General features: G+C 43.7%; 1 protein-coding gene across 1 annotated transcript in view; it reads right to left on the bottom strand.

Moving 5' to 3' along the window:
* Positions 1–946: 946 nt before the first annotated feature.
* The window catches only part of ppp1r2 (protein phosphatase 1, regulatory (inhibitor) subunit 2), a 23105-nt gene continuing 2097 nt past the window's right edge, over positions 947–21954 (bottom strand). The window contains exons 2-6 of the mRNA XM_063201207.1: positions 18724–18831; positions 17558–17638; positions 8705–8814; positions 5044–5214; positions 947–3294 (exon numbers count right to left, since the gene is read on the bottom strand). Of these exons, the coding sequence (XP_063057277.1) occupies positions 3275–3294; positions 5044–5214; positions 8705–8814; positions 17558–17638; positions 18724–18831 (490 nt within the window). The 3' untranslated portion in view covers positions 947–3274. The remainder of the gene's footprint in view (positions 3295–5043; positions 5215–8704; positions 8815–17557; positions 17639–18723; positions 18832–21954) is intronic.

Here is a 21954-nt window from a genome sequence, read left to right as displayed (position 1 = left end):
CTGGGCCAGGAGGAGCATTCGTTGACGTGAGCTTCTACATTTTCACATTTAAGGTCCATCAGACGTCAAACAGCCATATTGAAATTTGCAGTTTGATATGTGTGAGTTCATTTGACACTGCGGTGCATAAAAGTTGTGGTATTTGTTCTATATTTACAAACACGAGCGAAGCATCTTTTAGCCCTCCCTCTCCACATCTACCTGCCCCCTACTGTTTGACAGACAGGTGAAGCAGCCTGTTGTGACCGCGACTCGGACAATACCAGCCAATAGTTGTGACCGCGGCTGTTTACACAAATTAGCCTAGCATCGAAAAGTTGTATCAGCCCGTCCCACAAGGCACCGGCATCTGTTGCAGCCGCTCCATTCTATACTTGAAACAAAGTAACCATAGGCTATGGCTTTCAACTGGTCACTCGAGAACGTTTACCGTAACACGTTAACCTCTGGTTGTTAATCTAAGGAGGGAAATGCATATGAAAAACACTGTATGGTGCCTCCCACTGGCATTACATGGGTAGTACATGGTTATCAACATTTTCCACCAAATAGATTTCGATCACCTGCTTCATAATAGAATTAGAAGGCAATTTGACCACACAGTCCACATACTATGCATCATTTGTGGAAATCATTCATCTGGCCATTACCATTTGTAATGGTGCAGAGTGTTGGGAGTTACAGTTTAGACCGTTTGAGTGAAATGGAAGGGAATGACTATGTAATTATCACACACAAAGGTCCTCCATTGCCAGATACAGACTGTGCAAAATAGTGCAGAATGCCTGAGCTAAGGTCTGTAGGATTTTTTTAATTTTTTTATTTATTTTCAAACATTTTAATGGTTAAATTAACCTGCACAATAGAGTGTGTGACAATGATTTCATAATGCCAATCATGAACAACTTGGGGACACTTCAAGTAACACAAAAAAAGACCACACACATCAATATCAACATCTTTTAATAACGTGAAACAACACGTATTCATGTGAACGTGCAAAACTGATTAAAAAAACAGAAGAGGGAAAGGAAAAAGGGCAAATAAAATGCTCTGTACACACTGAAGAACTCACCAGGAAAAACACAGCAAAATGCAGAACCCAGTTAGGCAAAGAAGAGGCACCACGTACAGCTCTGAACAGAGTTGACAGAAAAGACCATTGGAACATTCATTCACAAATCTGTACATCTGTAGGTCAATGCCAATGAAATGGTGAAAAGTGAAGGGTTCTCTGTCAGGTTCTCATGTATGTGTGGGCTCACATGCCTCCACAATGTAAATATCCTTTTAACATTCTTGTCTGGTCCAAAATGTTCTCTTGCACACTACACACTGGTTAGGTGCACAAGGGAATATTTTAGACTTGCACAGTCTCCCGCTCTCCTCCCTCAATCAGTGATGTAAACAATATCTAACGACGCAATTCCTCAATGTTTGATTCATTTTCTCAGCTCTAAGTGCTACTGACTTCTTCTTGTATTACCTGTCCCCATTCAACATGGCAGATCTAGCACTTGCCTGGCATAATCTGTAATGTGATTGTAGTCAAACGCATTGTAACATACAAAAGACAACTCAAATTTGAACCAAGGAGGACAACAGCATGGAAAAAAACAGCTCAATCAAAGATCTGTGTAATCCTCAGATGAGTTGTCATACTACTTTACTAAATAAGCATGTAAGCAGAGACATGGAGGGAAGGACCACTGTCTATGCAGGGATCATACTTAAATATCCATTTGTTAGCTTTAAATCACTTCCGTACTAACATACAGTTCATAAGATAACGTATGCTCAAACTAAAAGGTGAAAACATATTCAGTGGTCAAATTTAAATAGGACATTATAAGCAGAGTAGTGTGTTGCCTGACAGTATATAAACAAAAATACTGTGAGTCACGTTCCTGAAATTAGTATGTAAAATAATACATATACTCTAGATAAATTAAGCTTTAAAAAAGGTGAAAAAATGTGCTGTTTTTGCATGTATTCATCTTTCATATGAAGCAGTTATGTCTCAGGAACAGGGGATATTCCAGGTGTTTTAGCAAGTTTAGTTAACTTGCATGGCTGAAATGGTGACCTTTTTAAAAAAGGACTACAAGCTGGTGTAATCCACAGACAAATGAAGCTGACATTTTTCAGAAGGTTGGTCACCAAAACATAACCTGGAATACCCCCCATAGAGGATCGAACAGTAGCCTACTCAAACACTCCAGCAAAGCAGTCCCACACATCAGTAGTAGTTCAGATAGAAAACAAAATGCATTGTTTATTCATTTGTCCAACACACCAAATCAAAGTCTAGGGCTCTCGACCTGGAAAAGAAAATCTCACTTTTTTTTAACCAAATGTTACATTTTTTTGTTCTATATTCTAACCAAATGTTATGGTCGAATACTGTATGAATGTAAAATTAACTTCAGTGCATCGCTTGTGGGAAGGCCGAGAGCTCATCCATTTGTCAGCCCCCTACAAAACAGTTTCAACCCCTGTTTGTGTTACTACAGATCACAGTTATATTAGCCAGGAAAACAGAGGGTCTCTTATTGTACTGATAATACTCATGGGTACAGAGGTCACTGAATATGAGGGTTGTAACCGAAAGCTGTAGGTAAGGCTGTTTCTTTAGTTTTAGTTGTTCTTTTGTTTTATTTTTTTGTGGCTAATCACACCATGTCTACGACCACAGGAGCAGGGAAGTCCGAAGGCATGCAACACGCACGCACAAGCCTAGCGCCTAGCCACTTTATGGCTGATGGTGTGGTGTGGTGCTGTGCAGAGTGAGTGAGAGTGGTGAGCTGATGGACAGGTCCTCTGGGGGAGAAACTATACTCCTGTGCTCACACGTGGACAAGCTGGGGCAGGACGACGAGAGGAAAGGGGGGTATTACCATGATCATGGAATAACATCAGTCCACAAACAAGTCTCTGTCTCGCAAAAGGCATGGCATAAGGGTGGTGGAGTTCTGGAGGAGACGGGCGCTTGGCAACAGAGGCGAGGCAGCAGTAGCCTGGACTGGGCAGCAGGGGGCAGTAGTCGATATGCTTTAGCAAACAGATGCTGGTCATGTTATGGAGAGGCTTTTTTCCTCCTCCTGTTCTTTTCTCGATGGGTGTCAATGGAGGAGCGGGTGGGAGTGGTGATGGTGGTGGTGTTGGTAATGATGATGATGGGGTCCTTAAACTTGGACCGGCAGAAAGGGCATCACTAATGCATATGATTCAAGTCTCAGGGTGCAAAGCAGCACTGTGCCCCCTCCTCCACCCCTTAAGAATCCAACGAGTCTCCTGCAAAAGAAAGGGGAGATGCACAGGTCAGCTCCAGGTGTGTGCACAAGAGATACAACACAGATGAGTGTTGCCAGGGTAACAGTGGTGCTTTCTCATGAAACCTGATCACATGACCATCTCTCAGCTCTACCACAACGCTGTAAAGAAAACATCAGAACATCATGGAAATCACTCCCACATCGGTTTTGCACTGAGGACATCCTATTTTATAGGAATAGTTATTTTTTTTAGGACTTTTATGCCTTTTTGACAAGACAGTGGAGGAGAGACAGGAAATGAGTGGGGAGAGAGAGACAGGGACGGATCGGCAAATGACCCAGGTCGGAATCGAACCTGGGTCACCGGGGTAGTAACCCAGTGCCCTACCGTTGGCAGGGCCTAGCAATAGTTAAGTTTAGTCAGTGAAGTTAAAGCCCAAAGCAATTTACCCAAGAGGACAACAAATTGTACCTACTATGCATTTGCTTTCAGCTTTTAATCCAATAACGGAGTAAAAAATGAATTCACAGTTACATAAAAAAGGTGGTTAAGCAGATTTCTGACATTGGATAATGACGTTCGCTGCCTGGGTATTACATGGTAATGGGACAGCCTACCCAGGGGCCGCTGATGAAACTGGAATAGCCGGAACAAAAATAGACGCCCAATCTCTCATTCTCAGTAGATGTCCCCTCCTCTCCTCCCTCTGCTCCTTGACTTGTTGATGTGGGTCTACATTACTCCCTACAGCCTTGTGACGCCAGGCTCAACGTCATCAGTGACTGAAGTTTTTATTCAGTGAGTCCATTCCATTATCCAAACTCCCATCCTCAACTTGTGCTTGTGTCCTCGTGCTTCGGTGATGCCTGAAAAACTTTCACCCAATGTCTTCAGTTTCTAACGGCAACTCAAGGCTCTTTTCCATTGCCAGTTTTCTGGTAGGCCTACAGCTCTACACAGCTTAACTCGGACGCCGCTTTTTGAATAGGCACGACACAGCTCAAGTGTGAAGCAAAAAGAGGCAGCCGAGTCACGCTGTGTCGCTGTAGGCCTACCAGAAAATCGGCAGTGGCAAAAGAGGCATTAGCTTCTTGAAGTGGTTCTACATTGTGTTCTGTTTCTAACTGCTACTCACATTTTAAGGTGGTTCTACATTAATGTCTTCCGTTTCTACTGCTCTTTATATTTCTTGAAGTGGCTCTACGTTCACCACCTCCTTGAGGTTTGTCTACATTAATTCCTTCTCTTTCTTGTCTCCTTTAGGTGAGTGCACTCTACATTAATGTCTTGCATTTCTACTAAAGGTTACCTTCTTATGGTGGATCTATGTTAATGTCTTCAGTTTCTCCTCCTTACTCTCTTCAGGTAGCTCTACGTTCTTGTCTTATTTCTCCTGCTGCTTATTTTCTTGAGGTCAACCTATGCGCTCTTCTGTTTGCTTTCCTATCCATCTTGTGGTTTGTCCATGTTCATGTATTCAGTTTCTTACCTCCTTGAGGTGGGTCTAATCTACAATAAAGTATTTTACATTGCATTACACTTAGCTGATGCTTTTATCCAAAGCGACATTGATATTTACAGGCTGTTGGTTACAGTCCCTGGAGCAATGGGTTAGGTGCCTTGCTCAAGGGCACTTCAGCCAAGGAGGGAGAAAAGGATTGGTAAGGGTTGGGATTGAACTTACAACCCTGTAAAATACAGTCCAAGACCCTCACCATTACACCAGCGCTGCCCCGATGAAAGTCCTCAGTTTCTGCTGCTGCTTACCTTCTTGAGGTGGGTCTACGTTGATGTCTTCTGTTTCCGTGTCGTCCCTCATCTCCTCGTCCTCATCCTCGTCTTCCTCCAGCTCGCTGGCGATGAGCTGTCTGGCCAGCTTAATATTAAGGCCTTCGTTATAGTGCATCTTCCTCATCATCTGAAACTGCTTCTTTTTCTCTGTCAGAACGGAGACAAGAGAGAACATTGAGATGATGCGTTCACTGGGGAACGTAAAGGAAGAGGAGAGATATAAATAAGACTAGAGACTACAGAGAGAGAGAGAGGCAAAGAGAGAGAAGGGGGATGATATAGACAGGAAGACAGACAGAGAGAGCGACGGGGAGAAAGCAAGACGGGGCAGACCGAGAGTCACTGTGATGAACAGTGTTTTGCTACAGAACCAGAGAGAGAGAGAGAGTCAAAGAGACAGAACAGGGGATGATGTAGACAGGAAGACAGACAGAAGAGACAGAACGGGGGATGATGTAGACAGAAGAGACAGAACAGGGGATGGTATAGACAGGAAGACAGACAGAGAGAGGGATGGGGAGAAAGCAAGACGGGGCAGACCGAGAGCACAAGACAGAGAAGCGGAGGGGGTAGGAGACAGAGTTATGGTGCTGCCACAGCCACAGTCACTGTGATAAACAGTGTGTTTTGCCACAGAAGGAGAGAGAGAGAGAGAGAGAGAGAGAGAGAGAGAGAGAGAGAGGTGATGTGGAGGATGGCACATCCTCAGGGCATTAGTGCTGAGGAGGAGGCTTCTAGGAGTATAACTCAGCCACATTAATAACAACGTGCATGGCCTTGCCAGGGGCAGCCCCTAAATCCACAATCGCTTACAAGAGCTTTCAAATGACAAAACCTCTTAAATTACAAAACCAATATAAATAAAGTAACCTGACCTAACCTAAATAACAACCACGAGAGTCGATACACACCACAAGATCCTCGTTCTCATTAACATTCAAGTGCCACAGAAATTTTAAGGTGCATCCGAGTACCCTGATTATCATCGACTTTCAGACAGCAATACCCAAGGTCTTCTAGTGACTCGAGTGCAAATGCATATATCTGTAGGCAAAAAAGAACACACTGATTTGCACAATATTAAACCAGCACACAAGTTTACTTCATATGCTGAATAATAATAATCTTTGACTGAATATTCTTCAGTCGAAGGCTGGATTTGCCCTTAGCTTAGTTGAAACACGGTTCCTCCCCCAGCTCCCGAGTGGCAGAGCAGGCAGGGGAGGGGGTCTGTCCTCTCGGGGCCCTTGTCAGCCAGTAGAGGGATTAGTCTGGGTTGTGCTATGGCTGAGCCCATCAGTCTGCATGGGTGACTGGGACTGCTGCTGGTGCTGGTGGTGCTATGGGCTCTCGTACATCCTGGAACAGATATGGGTCACCAGCGGCACTTTCCCCTCCTAATGCTCTAATTCCAAGAACCCTTTTACACCTTAATACACCTTACAGCCCTATGCGCCGAACGGCGTGATGGGGTCAAGTTACACCTTAAGCAACCATCCTTGCACTTTTCCTGTGTTTATGTTTATGTTTTTTTTCTGCTTAAATTGTGGTAGTGTTTATGAGTAATATTACTGTTGGCAGGTGTTCCCCCCCTCATGGAAATACAGACAGTTTGACCTTCATAATCAGGATATCCACCTTAAAGCCCAACTTGCGATTCTTTAGTTTTATTGAAATCAAAACATTCTGCTTGCCACTGATGGACGCACACTACACATGCACAACCCTTCTTCGCCCAGTCAGCTTTAAAGTGTAATACCATAGAGCTATCTAACCAAGTTAGGATACTAAGATTAAACTTGAACTTTTATGCTACTGGAAAAGCCTAAAGCAAACACTGTGTCCTTTACACAGTGTTTGTTTTCCGTGGCACTTTTAGGCTTCTCAAGTGGCATACGTGCAAGTGAAAGGACATGAACAATTGCAGGGCGATACAATTCTCCAGCCGTATCCTGTACCTCCCTGGACAACCACCACCTTAGAACACACAGCCGCTGCTTGAAATGCTGGATATATATGAGTAAGTGTACGCATTAAGCCCATGTACCCTTTACGCCTAGCCAGGCCGTGCCCTCCTAGTGACGCAACACCTTCAGCGTTGCTTCTAGTCAGGCCAAGAGCAATCGCACCTGAGCTCCCAAAAAAAATCGGGAAGCAAACAATATGAGCAAACGAAGGAAGGCGGATCAACCATGCCATTATGTTAATTGGTATGCTCTTGGCCAGACCATGTCTCGAAGAGATTTGAAAGTTGATGATAATCCGGCTACTTTAAGCCCATTTTCGACATTGAGGTCAATTTTAAAAAAGGGAGAAGGTGTTACCGTATCCAATTAAACGGTTTGGTTACTGACAAAATGTTTTTTTTATTGCATACAAATCACATTTTTAATTGTTGAGTTATCCCCGTCCAAGTGAATACAGTCTCAGGACAACTGACAAGAAGGCGCCTCAAAACTTTGCTGCTTTGGGAAGAAATCATATAATTTCAGCTATTATTAGCTTACAGTACAAGGCCAACAGTGAGGAGTGACTACCAACAGTGACCAGACTCCTCAGACTGGAGAACGAATGGCAGCAACATTTCCTTGATCCAATCTCTCAATCTTGATGTAATCTGTATAAAAATAAACAAATAAATAAAATCGGATGAAGCCCGTCGACAAATTAATCCTCTTGGTTTGAATAAATCCAGGGCCACATCCCTTGGGGTGGAAATAAAATGCCGAGGAGCCAGAGAGCTGGACGTGTGTGTGTGTGTGTGTGTGTGTGTGTGTGTGTGTGTGTGTGTGTGTGTGTGTGTGTGTGTGTGTGTGTGTGTGTGTGTGTGTGTGTGTGTGTGTGTGTTGATGGTGATGCAACATGAGATTGGGCTAGTAACTGGAGCAGCAGGGCCCTGTGAGTGAGCTGCATGTAGAAACACTAGTAACCGCGAGGGGAACGTGTGTGTGTGTGTGTGTGTGTGTGTGTGTGTGTGTGTGTGTGTGTGTGTGTGTGTGTGTGTGTGTGTGTGTGTGTGTGTGTGTGTGTGTGTGTGTCAGCCAGCCGACCCAAACATCAGAGCCCCAGGGCCAAGGGACACAGACAGGACAGCACAGCACATGTGTAGTCGGCTCACTCCCACTGTGCAGGGACTAGACTAGAGGGGCCGAGGAATAAGCTGTGCACACATACACATGTAGATGAAACATTGTGTGTGCAGGGCATAGAACAAGTCCAAACCTAAGCACAGTTCTACTCTTTGAAACATTTGGTCACAATTTAAACTCATGCGCAATTTTTAATTATTCTCTCTGCTTCACTAGCAAAACACACTGTTTATCACAGTGACTGTGGCTGTGGCAGCACCATAACTCTGATTCCTAACCGCTCCACTTCTCTGTCTTGTGCTATACGTCGACTATAAAGCTCTTTTAGCACTGCGTTTCTATACGTGTCCTATAAAGCACTTTCAGCTCTGTGTTTCCATAAATCTGGTTATGTTGGCTTTTTTTGTTTTGGTGTTGTGGACGTTACATGTCGACATGTGCCAAATCTCAAGGCAAGAGAGAGAGAGAGAGAGAGAGAGAGAGAGAGAGAGAGAGAGAGAAAGTAAGTGTCTGAATGAAGGTGTTAATTGAAAGGAGGTATGGTCTACCTTGCTCCTCCGCGCTGAGCTCCTCCTCCTCCTCCTCGCTGCTCTCCTCCTCCTCCTCCTCTTCCTCCTTCCTCATGAAGCGCGGCTCCATGCCCTCCGCCTCTGCCAACCTGCAGGAGAAACAACACAATGGAACTGAATACAACAGACAGCTGTCACTATTTACATGTACACTTCTTGTACCGTATACACATGCACAATGAGACTGAGAGCAACTCAAGTCAGAGAGAGAGAGAGAGAGAGAGATAGAGAGAGAGAGAGAGAGAGAGAGAGAGAGAGAGAGATAGAGAGAGAGGGAGGGAGATGGGGGTGGGGTGGCAGAGCATGACTAGACAAAAAGTAATGGGAAAAAAGACAGGAAGAGAAAGAGTAAGAGAGACAAAATGTAAGAATAGATGAAGATAAAGAAAGGTCAGTCACGAGAAAAAAAAGAAGAGAAAGAACAAAATAAAGAAAAAGACAGAGAGCGAGAGAAAAAAAAAGAAACCAAATCGAAGATGTGACACACGACCCTATGAACAAAGCTCTCTTCCTCACAGCCACAGGCCAGAGGACGATCTCCAAGAAAGAAACAGGTCAGATATTTCTGGACAGCCTTCATTTCACTCGCTCAGCTGAGCAAAGTCAAACACATTCTTTCACCACACTTCACCGTGCACCGCAGCCATTGTGGAAAGATAGCAACTTAACCGCAAAGTGTAGTGCGAACAGAATTATCGAAGAGACTGTACTAACAGTAACTATGTACTGTATGCATGTACTGTATGTATGCTGTATGTGTATACAGCATATGTAGAGATGTACGTGACAAATTAAGCTATTGACTTGACAAGCCCAGAAAGCTTAAATGGACCATTTTTTAAAAATCCATTTCCAATCTCTGGATCTTTCAGATAGAACCTAAGCTGCTACTGTGAAGTCTCCAGATATCTATCTTAGCAAAAACATTACATCAGTAGACAGGTATTAAACCGGAATACACCAGTAAACATGGCATAAGACCCACATCTACAAAATGTAACATTCTGACCTAATGGGCTAAAAGTCTGTGTAAGAAGCAATTTTGGCCATTTAGCTGTATTGACAAACAAGATTACAAGTCACCAGAGTCTACTGGGAAAAGTTTGCTTCTTCCACTGCTAACTGTTAAAATCTGGAAACCTCGGAACCTCCGTTACTTAAACAAGCTTAGACGTCAAAATCAAACTGGAGTTAGACTGGGTGTTCACAGGAGACCTGAATGGCTACTGCTAGGCAAAATGTTTAACACAATGCATTTGGACACATTAAATATGACTGAACTGCTGTACAGACAAGTCTGGTGTATTGTACTGCCAGGAAACCTCATAGCACAGGTAGAGTGAAATGGGGGGATGGAAAGGATGAGAAGGCAAGTAGAGAGAGAGAGATGAATAGAAAGAATGACACGGACGGAAAAATAAAAACAAAAGGAGTGTGAGGCACAGAGAAAGAGAGAGAGGGCCAAGCCGCACAGAGAGAGAGAGGGAGAGAGCCAAGCCGCACAGAGAGACAGAGAGAAAGAGAGAGAGACTGTACAGTGCTGAAAGGCCAGAGCGACACAGGCCAGTAGCCATTCCATGCGCGAGGCTGGCCCATAAACAATAGTGTGCGCTCAGCTTGCGAGTAAACAATGGTTGCAGACAGGGCGAGCATGCCTGCCAGGCTCCTCGCCAGGCTGCCACCGGGGGTAGGCCATATCTCTCCATGCCACTGAAGCACACAGTGTCATGTTGCACATATGATAACAACTACGGCTGGGACATAATCATAATAATGGATAATCTTAACCTGGACCCCGTTTCTCGACAGCATTGTTGCTAACCAGTTATCAATTTAGTAGATTGCCAATGGGAAATTGCATTGCAACCAAGTAAGTTAGCAACGACGCTTTCGAGAAACGCACTCCTGGTTAATTTTTTTAAAAAAAATGTCCGTTTTCTTTTTGTTAAATTTGTTTTTGCGAAATAGAACTTTTTTTCAATAAAACATCGTCATAGTTCACTAAGGAGGCTTCTACTACTTCAAGCTATGAAATCTATTTCTAATTCAAAAGATTAATTATAGCAGGTTTGTGCACATAAAATAATAATTTAAAAAACACTTTGATGCAAGGTGCGCCCCTTTCTGTTGTAATTCAAGATTAAAAATATAAATTTTGTTTATAAAAAAAAGCTATGGCACATGAGTTGCATTTTAGATGTAAGGATACTGAAACAGGCACTTCGACACAAACAGAACATTTCAAAGGGTCGAGTCTGGTTCGCACACTGATATGATAGACACTGTTGCACAATGTCTGGCAGAGTAGAGGGTGGTGTTTATTGATAGTAGAGCAGACGTTTCAGCATGCCGCTTTATTCAGTGGTGAGCCACAAAAAGCACTGAAGAAAGCGGCATGCTGAATAGACATGTCGGGTCTGCTCTCAGTAAAGAGAACGTCTTGTCCCAGACCTTGAGTCTTTTTTATCAGCTTGCAAACCAGCCTTACCTTTTACGTATGCAAAACAGTATCAAAACATGCAATAAATGATGAAGCATGTGCATGTGCATGCATGTGCCATGTTGCCAATGTCTGATTGATTGATTGATTGATTTTTGATTGCCAAGCCCCATGATGGTGCCGAAGGCTGAATCCTAACATTTAACCTGGAGGAAAGAAAACTGGGTTCCTCAGACGCTGTCAGATTGAGGATCCATGTAATTAAATGTGGAGGTTGGCTAAATCCCCCTCACATTAAACGTTTGAGTCGGCGCGGACAACTTTAATGGCACCATCGAACGCTCTGGGCTTCGTCTGGCCCATGAAATAGCAGCCACCGATCAATCGCAAAGCCATTAGGTGACGTCTAGCCAATACGCTTGGCACCAGCCAATCATAATGCTACAAATCAGCCTCAGGTGCTGTTCCAGGGAGCATCTTCTCTATGCTAAACAAGTGTGGGTCTTCCAATGACAAGACAGCAGGCAAGAACACACACATACAGCGTACATACATCCATATTTAAAATGTATATTATTTAATAATACAGCATTTTCTCCACATATGATGCCAATATTCTGCTTCAGTAAATTTTCTGCTCAGCCCGTTTAGGCCAATGCAGTAAGTGAGGGGAGTGAGTAAGTGACAGACATTGAGAGCACACGCGTGTGTTGAGAGATACCGTACAGAGAGAGACTGACAAAAAGAGATACAATGGTCACGTTTACATATTTTAAATTCCGAATCAATAATTCCAAATTAAATAGAGATTACATTACACTTTAATTTAATTCCGATTTGTGAAGTGCATTATGTTTTCAAAGCGGAGTCACGTTTTATTCAGAATTAAATTGAGTTAATTCTGAATTACAGTAAATGTCTCATGTAAACGAGACCAATGACTGTGGAAAAATAGCCTGATTATCATCGACTTTCAAATCTCTTTGCGACTTGGTCTCCTAAAAAACATGGTTGACCCGCCTCCCTTGGTTTGCTACTGGTAGTTTGCTTCCCCGACAAAGTGGGAGGAGTTCCCGATTTTTCTGGAGCTCAGAAACAATATTTGTAATTGCTCCTGGCCTGACTAGAAGCAACGCTGAAGGTGTTGCGTCACTAGGAGGGCGAGGCTAGTTGAAAAAGACCACTCGAGAGGGAGCGAGTCGAGCTGCAAAAGCCTGATAGAGAGATGTACACAGACGAGACTGTAAGAGAGACATCTAATCTGAGTAAGTGTGTGTGTGTGTGTGTGTGTGTGTGTGTGTGTGTGTGTGTGTGTGTGTGTGTGTGTGTGTGTGGGTTTCACCGCTGAGCCATATGTTCATGCCCCTGCTGCTGACTAGCTGAACTCCACTGCGTGTGGCGCGCCTGTGTGCCGCGAGCAAGCGAGACTCCCTGGCTTAAAGGGATGGGTAAACAAACAGTGTATCGGTTACTGTGTGCTCACACCCCCACGCCGGGGCCCTTATCTCACAGGCGCTGTCTTACAGAAGATTACTCAATCGCGCTGGAAAGGCTGAGCTTCCCGCGGAAATCCGAGAGGTCTGGGAGATCGGGGCTAGACGATTACTCTTCAGATCCATGACATCCATAGAAGGATCTTACAGCTGTGTGTGGAGAGGACCAGGGTCCAGGACATCCAGGTCACTTCATTTATTTAGTAACATGTGTTGTATAGTGTTGTATACATTTTTTTGGTGCTCATTGTCAAAAACAGTGTTGCCCCTTCTCATTTTTCATTGATAGTATATTAACTATTAAACTGTTCCCATTTCTCCAAAGGACAAATTTATGAGCCATCTTTAACTACTTTTCTAAACCAGGGATATACTGTATACTCATCTTCAAATTTCTTGTTTTTCGCTCAATATGACATTATTAAAGGGGTATGCCACTATTTTGGGGCTCAGTACTGTTAAAATCCCTGCCCTAGGTTTAGTAAGGAGGAAATTGGTCCTATTTTTCACATCAGTGGCTGTCTTTGTTTTAGACTCCCTCTGGAAGGCGAAATGTAGCTAAGCTAGCGAGAGTCAATGTGAACACTTAACAACACCACCCACTAAACATGATTTGAGAAACTTTTTTTTACTCCTAATTGACTCGCGATACACGCTTGTTTATACCGAGTACACATAGCAAAAAAGGTCTCCTAATTGCCGTCTTGGCAGTTGGGATTGTTGGGACTGTTTTTTGCTGACCGCGAGCCGTGCGGAGTTTTACATGCCGGATTACTGCTGCTCCACAACAGCGAGCTGGACTGACAAGGAAGTTGAATCAGCTGCTCACGTTTGAATAAATGTAGGCCTATACATTTATATGTATTATTTATTTATGCAATGTTACCATGTAAACAGTATAACAGTAGGAGGCAATTAACCATGCAAAGGTATTATGTGGCCCAGAACAATTCGACAAACTAAAAAATGTGTGGCTGGCATGTTTGACATTGCCACATCGATTCTGCAGCTGCATCCAAACTACCTCTTGGCTGAACCGAACACCACCAGAAGTTAGCACGGAGAACATCACAAATTACTACTGCTCCACTAGCTGACGAGCTGGGCTGTCAAGGAAGTAGAATCAGCTGTCAGAGCTAGAATACACTCCCGTTGCTCAAGTTCGAATAACCGTATGCCAATGTAAATAGATGTGTGCATACAGTAGTCTAGATCCATGTAGCTATTATAGATTTTGTGTCCCACCATAGCACACCTTCGAAAAGATCTGCGAGACGAGCGCTATTGAAGTCATTCTTATTGCGGCTCGTGGCAGTAGGCAGCTTTCAGTAGTCATACTCTGCGCTTAAAATGAATAGCCCAGCTTTCCAGATTGTCAGCTATGAAAGCTATGGCCAAATTATTATTCTGTTCTCTGAATCAACAGAACAACAGGGAAGAGGGGGACATCACAACGCCTTTCTTGGGTTAGGCTACTGTTCAGACATGACATTGACTACTGCAATCGAGGGAAATGTACACGGTATGCTAACCAAAACAGCTGTGTGATAATAGCCACAATACTTACGGTCTGAGGCTTGTAAACGGAACAACGGTGTCCTTCAACTTTCGAGTTGATCCCGCAGAAAAGAGCATGTGAAATGTGTAATAAACAATGAATCACATCCACAATCAGTGTAATTCCTCTTCAATAATCTCCGGAAGATATGGCCCATCTTGATACAATCCACAAAGCAGCCACAATCGTAATGCAGTAAACTCCCGATCGAAGGTGGCTCATCTTGATACATGTCAGCTCAGACAAACAACATCTCCGTTGTTAGTAGCCTTGCCTAATTGTAAACCTTGCAGGATCGCTCTCCATGCTAACTTCTGGTGGCCGGTTCAGCCAAGAGAGGTAGTATTTTGGTCCAGCATCATTGTCTCAATGTCAGACATGCCAGCCCTTATTTTTCAGTTAGTTGAATTGTGATGGTTCACATAAAAGTCTTTGCATGGTTGCATGTAATTTCCTCCTACTGTTATACGGTTTTCATGGGCATACTAGATAAATAATAAAGATAAATGTATTAATACATTTAAACGTGAGCAGCTGATTCAACTTCCTCGTCAGCCCAGCTCGTCAGCTGTTGTGGAGCAGCAGTAATTCGGCATGTAAAAGTCCGCACGGCTGCGGTCAGCAAAAAATAGTCCCAACAATCCCAACTGCCAAGACGGCAATTATGAGACCTTTTTTTGTTATGTGTACTCGGTATAAACAAGCGTGTATCGCGAGTCAATTAGGAGTAAAAAATGTTTCTCAAATCATGTGTAGTGGGTGGTGCTACGTGTTTACATTGACTCTCGCTAGCTTAGCTACATTTCGCCTTCCAGAGGGAGTCTAAAACAAAGACAGCCACTGATGTGAAAAATAGGACCAATTTCCTCCTTACTAAACCTAGGGCAGGGATTTTAACAGTACTGAGCCCCAATATAGTGGCATACCCCTTTAACTTCTAAAGGCCATGAGTATTGTAACTTCTAACTTTAGAGGAAAGATGCAATTTCACACAATGGAACATCAAAATGTTCTGCGATTGTTATAAATGTTCTAGAGATATTGAATCAGATGCATGGCTGCAAACTAAATAAACAGAGGCGTGTTTCTCGACAACATTGTTGCAAACTAAGTTAGCAACATACTTGGCTGCAAGGCAATTTCCCATTGGAAACCTAGTAAGTTGCTATCTAGTTAGCAATGATGCTTTTGAGAAACGGGGTCCAGGTTTTTAGCATTATTATTACATTACATTTATCTGACGCTTTTATCCAGAGCTACTTACATTTACTATTGGATGCCATGGATGCAGGTGTAGGGAGAGGTCAGGTGGGTTTTGAACCTTCAACCCCCAGATTGAAAGACAAACTCCCTAACCGTTAGGCCACGGCTGTCCCTAACGGTTGTTAGCACTGTCTGTTTGTTCTCAAAATGACCAAGTGTTCACAAGTATCACTTCATCATTCACCACCATAATCAAATCATCTGGCCCAGAGGGAGAGAAAGGCGTGACCCACCACTTACATAAGTACTGGTCTCAAGTGAAGTCATACAAACATGACATTTCCTATCACATTACATCAACTCAACAATCCAAAAATCATTGTCAAAACATATACAGTGCCCTCCATTATTATTGGCACCCCTGGTTGAGATGTGTTTTTTAGCTTCCAATTATTATTATTTTTCTCTAAATAATATGGGACCTTAATGGAAAAAAAGAGAAAAATCCAACCTTCAATACAAGTGCATTTATTCAGTGGGGAAAAAATCCCATATAAAGAAATAATTATTTGACATCAAATAATGTGTGTCACAATTATTAGCACCCCTGTTGTTAATATTTTGTACAACCCCCTTTTGCCAACAAAACAGCACCTAATCTTCTCCTATAATGTTTCACAAGATGGGAAAAGACAGAAAGAGGGATCTTCAGCCATTCCTCTTTGCAGAATCTCTCTAAATCATCCAGAGACCTGGGTCCTCTCCTCTGTACTCTCCTCTTCAGCTCACCCCACAGGTTCTCAATGGGGTTGAGGTCTGGGGACTGAGATGGCCATGGGAGGAGCTTGATTTTGTGTCTGGTTAACCATTTCTGTGTAGATTTGGCCATATGTTTAGGGTCATTGTCTTGCTGAAAGACCCAGTGACGACCCATCTTCAGCTTTTTGGCAGATGGCAACAGATTTTGATTTAAAATGTCCTGGTATTTCAAAGCATTCATGATGCCATGCACCCTAACAAGCTTCCCAGGGCCTTTGGAAGCGAAACAGCCCCACAGCATCACTGACCCACCCCCATACTTCACAGTGGGTATGAGGTGCTTTTCAGCATGCACATCTTTCGTGGCACGCCAGACCCACTTAGAGTGTTTGTTGCCAAAAAGCTCAATCTTGGTCTCATCTGACCAAAGCACACGGTCCCAGTTGAAGCCCCAATACCGCTGGGCGAACTCCAGACGTTTGCGTTTATGATTGTGGGTGAGGAAAGGTTTTCTCCGTGCATGCCTCCCAAACAGCTTGTTGGCGTGTAGACAGCGCCTGATGGTTGATTTGGAGACTTTGTGACCCCAGGATGCTACCATTTGTTGTAATTCTGTAACAGTGAGCTTTGGAGATATTTTGATTTCTCTTACCATCCTCCTCACTGTGCGTGGTGGCAAAATAAACTTGGGTCCTCGTCCAGGCTTATTTACCACTGTTCCAGTTGTTTTGAACTTCTTAATTATTCCTCTCACAGTAGATATGGGCAGCTGCAGTTGAGTGGCAATCTTCTTGTAGCCTCTGCCTGACCTGTGAAGGTCGACGCACATCTGCCTCACTTGTATGCTGTGTTCCTTTGTCTTTCCCATGTTTAAGAGTGGATAAGAGAAATGGCCTCGGTGTCACGTCATATTTATACCCCAGGGAGACAGGAAGTGATGAATTACTAATTAAATGTTCCTACATACTCTGGTAAACTTTGTAAACTACTGTAGAAATGACAGAAATGCTTCAATTATATTTATTTCCTGGGAATTGTTAAGGGTGCCAATAATTGTGGAACAGGTGATTTAATGAAAAATAATTATTTTTTAGTCAGGGATTTTTTTTTTTTTCCTACAATTCATTTGAGTTGAAGGATACATTTTCCTAAAATTTTCAGTGTGACAGTATTCTTCTGCAATAAACACTGAATTTATTTTAAGGCTTTTAACACATCTCAACCAGGGGTGCCAATAATTATGGAGGGCACTGTACACTGTGGTACCATATGGCTATAGTACGGTACCACAAACACTCACACATATATACACACTCTGCAAAATACCACACACGCGCACACACACACAGCAGAGGTGTAACTTGGCACTGAGAACTTACTTTCTGGCGAGGTCGTCTACCGTGACGGCGTTGGCGTCTGAATCGCTAAGTGCCCCCTCATCGTCCTCATCCCCCAGCATCCTGCAGAGAGAACAGAGGAGGAGGAGTAGAAACAGGGGAGAGAGAGAGAGAGAGAGAGAGAGAGAGAGAGAGAGAGAGAGAGAGAGAGAGAGAGAGAGAGAGAGAGAGAGCAGAGGGATATTAATGGTGATGGTGATAGGAAAGAGGAGGGAGACAGAAAGGGCATCAATGAAGGAGGAAGAGGATAGGAACCAGGAAAGAAAGAAAGAAAGCATGTAGGGGTGTCCGCAGAGGAGGATAGGAAAGAGGAGAGAGGGATAGGGCATCAATGTGGATGAGAAGAAAGAGGAGAAAGAAAGGATGGAAATGAATCATAGAGGAGGAGAAATAGGAGAGAAAGAAATAATGGAAGGATTGGAGAGGTATAAATGGAGGAGGATAAGAAACACGAGAGAAAGAGAGAATGTGCGTGTGTGTGCGTGCGTTCGTGTAAGAGAGAAAGAGGGAGAGAGAGAGAGAGAGAGAGAGAGAGAGAGAGAGAGAGAGAGAGAGAGAGAGAGAGAGAGAGAGAGAGAGAGATAAAGGATGGAAAGAAAGGATGGAGGGGTATCATTTGTGAGCCAAGGGGACACAGGGGTCTGGAGAGGCAGAGGTACCTTCTGACCTTTCCAGCAGAGCGCCCTGACTCCTGGCGGATCAGGTTGCTCCCTGGGTCCTGCCAATGTTGCCCTTGTGTCTATGTTGACACAGCAGAATTTCATCCCAAGCAAGGTGTGCGCGCGCGTGTGCGTGTGCGTGTGCGTGTGTGTGTGTGTGTGTGTGTGTGTGTGTGTGTGTGTGTGTGTGTGTGTGTCTTTTTAGTCCTCACCCTCCGACCTGCACAGCGTGCACCTTCCGTGGGGAACTATAGCTCCAATTACACAGCCAGAGATGCCTCTCGGCAGAGCAATATTTATAATGTGAATGAATAAACACATAAGCACATACAGACAGACAGACAGACCCGTGGCCTCTCCAGAAAAGACTCTAAAAGCATTCCCTCGGCACGAATGGGCAAGATTTTTTGTTGTTGTTTTCGTCGCAGTTCCATAAACAAAGAACAGATATTGAAATTTTAAAAAGAAAGGAAAAAAAAGTCAGCTGACCTGTTGTATGGTGTGCTGGGCTCGTCGATTTTCATCATCCCGTAATCCTTGTCCGCTGGGTGATACGTGGCCAGGATGTTCATTTCGTCCCATTTCTGCGACTTCTTGCTGTAATGAGAGAGAGAGAGAGAGAGAGAGAGAGAGAGAGAGAGAGAGAGAAATAGAGAGAGAGAGAGAGAAATAGAGAGAGAGAGAGAGAGAGAGAGAGAGAGAGAGAGAGAGAGAGAGAGAGAGAGAGAGAGAGAGAGAGAGAGAGAGAGGGGAGGTGAGGGCATATAGCAAATGAGTGCTTAGGAGGCTTATGTAGGTGCTGCCATTAATACTGGCACCATTACTCAAAGGACACACATCTCATCTTCTCCACTGGCCCAGTTCGCAAGTTGGCTAGAATTAATTATTCGCCTCGTGCAGCGGTCCCTACAAAACCAATTACAAGCAGTGGTGCAAAGACTGGCAGTAGAAAAGTATAAAATAAAACCCTATGAAACGTTGGTTATTTGTTGCCTCACCTCTTCTGATATCAATTAACAGCTGATGTACTTATTTTGTGCTCATTTTGGGATTAAGCAGGTTGTAAAAATAAAACAAAACAGAGGGATTACGGATAATTGACAAGAGATGTGACCTTTTGAAGCCAGGAGTTGACACCTCTGTGCCCTTAGAGCTGCGTGAAGCAGGTGTTGTCAGCAACCAAACCCAGGTACATCTTCCCTGCAGCATCAAACAGATCTGTAGTGCTCAACAGCTGGGGAACGATGTGAGTGTGTGTGTGTGTGTGTGTGTGCAGAGGGAGGGAGACTGCTGGCCAAGGCTGTCTGGTGGTGTGGGTGGTGGTGGTGGTTGTGAGAGTGTGGATCTTTATGTGCCGGGCTGGCTGGCTGATAGTGGGAGGCTGACAGGACTGTAAATCTGGTTACTGCAGCTGAAGTAATCCTCCTCTCCTCACAGCACAGCCCCAGTACAACACAACAACACAGCACACCACACAACAGCCTTCTTGCCCACAGCCCTGGTACGCTCAGTGCCCGCACTGACGTGTTCCCAAAATCACACCTCTGTACTGGTTTAAAATAAAAGCATAACGAAACGAAACACAAATCAAAAGACACGGAATGCAATAAGCTTACCATCCATATCCAGCAACTATTTTTTTTAAATCTTTCTCCACATTACTTGTACCATCCTGCCAAATCCAATGTGTGTGTGTGCCTAAGTTATTTTGGGTCCTCTTATCTTCATGTACTGAACAATATTTATTTTTGAAATTTGAAGATATTCTCCTTTAACATGCATGGTTTTTAAGACAAACCCTGTGATGCCACAAACTCAGCATTTGAAAGTGGAATTGGAAGAGCAGACAGCATGAAAGGGGGATGGGATGGTGTGCGTGTGTGTGTGTGAGTGTGTGTGACAGCATGGTCCGGCGCTGGAGGGAGAGACAGAGTTTGTGTGTGTGTGTGTGTGTGTGTGTGTGTGTGTGTGTGTGTGTGTGTGTGTGTGTGTGTGTGTGTGTGTGTGTGTGTGTGTGTGTGTGTGTGTGATTATACAACTCATGAGGCAGTGGTGCTGTGCCCCTATCCCTATGCAACAGAGTACCGACCGAGTAATACATCTTCCCATGCAGCAGGTACTCCCCAGGCTATTGCCAGGAGCTGCACAACACATGTTAACATTCATGTGTGGACAGATGTCATCGGTCACACAATGAAATCATAAGCACAGCTTGTTGATCACATGTGTACAAGGGTGGCTCAGCCAAGTGATTTGAACGATTCAGGGTTTTTTTCATGATTCCTCGATTTAATGGGGTCACTTGTGCCCACTGTACATTCAGGAGCCCACAGAACACGGTTCACACTCAATAATGTAATAACTTCCTGCAGGCAAACGTGCCATTAGCCATAATGGATGCAACAGGAGCACGGCTCAACATAACGCCCGGACACCACTGCGCTGCGCTGTAACATAAAGCGCAACAGTACACTAGAGACTAGGGCTGCACAATTAATCGAAAAATAATCAAAATCGTGATAAAATAGTGAAATCGAACTCATGATTTTAATCGTGATTTAATTGTGGCAATAGTGACCTACTTTTGAGAGCGTCCTTGAAGCCAGAACATACTGACAGGCTGGTGTTTCTGGCCAGAAATCTGTCCACTTAAGTTTAATGCTATTGCCTTTACATAATTATTACAATTCATTTCATTTTGCTCATCCCGTATGTAATTCATTCTTGGTTATATTTCATCTTGTTATAATTTTCAAAAAAATCTGCAAAAATCAATAATCGTGATTAATAATCGTGATTATGATTTTGACCAAAATAATCGTGATTATGATTTTTCCCATAATCTTGCAGCCCTACTAGAGACTATGGCCCAGAGGCCCTCTTTGATTTCACAACATGTGCCCACTGCTTAAAAAAAAGTTTGGACACCTCAAAACGTTCAGGGCATCCTATAGTAACAGGAGAGTTCTGACAGCATTAGTCTTTCGGGCAAGTGTGGCAAAACATACTTCATGTAGTCATGTATAAGTGCAAAGTCACTCTTTAGCTCAGTGAAGAGGGCTCCCCAATGCCTTACATCAGGGCTATTCAATTCAACATGCGGCCCAGATGCAGTCCAAATGCGGCTTGGGCGTGGCCCCAAAATGTAGCCGTATACATTTCAGTTTTTATACTGCAGTACAACACATTATTTTGCCTTACGTGATAACTTGCATTGTCTTACAAGAGCATTATAGGAGGACAACGTTCAGCCAAAACTGTGGTGCAACCAAAAGGTAGCCAAATGTGTCCATGACACACACAATTACGAGTATGCTTCCATTTGTTCTTTTTGGTTTTGCTGAAGAGAATCAATAGGGGAGAACAGAGTTGGTGTCACACAAGTCAAGTATCTCAGCCTCTAAAGGTTGCTGATTAAAAACCATTGACAGTGTTTGTAATCAGTGCCACAGTACATTTATGTGGACAGTGGAGGTAAAACCATTATAACCTTGAGGTGAGACGATGTGTTTTTAACATGAAAATGAACATTTGGGGAATTCTAACGCGCTCCCTCTCGCTCATTGCACTGTGGGCTGCCGCAGACATCAAAATCAGTGTACTGTGCCCATTTGAAAGTATAAAAAGAGTAAGCAACAATTGTCACATTTTTTTCTGCTAGGCCAATACATGTGGGAGCTAGCCTCCAAAAGAGTTAAACATGGCAGTTGGGATTGGTAG

Source organism: Engraulis encrasicolus, chromosome 6 (assembly GCF_034702125.1).
Source record: "Engraulis encrasicolus isolate BLACKSEA-1 chromosome 6, IST_EnEncr_1.0, whole genome shotgun sequence".
NCBI classification, from domain to species: Eukaryota; Metazoa; Chordata; class Actinopteri; order Clupeiformes; family Engraulidae; genus Engraulis; species Engraulis encrasicolus.
Note: the sequence above shows the minus strand (reverse complement) of the source record. Positions and strands in the feature narration are given on the sequence as shown.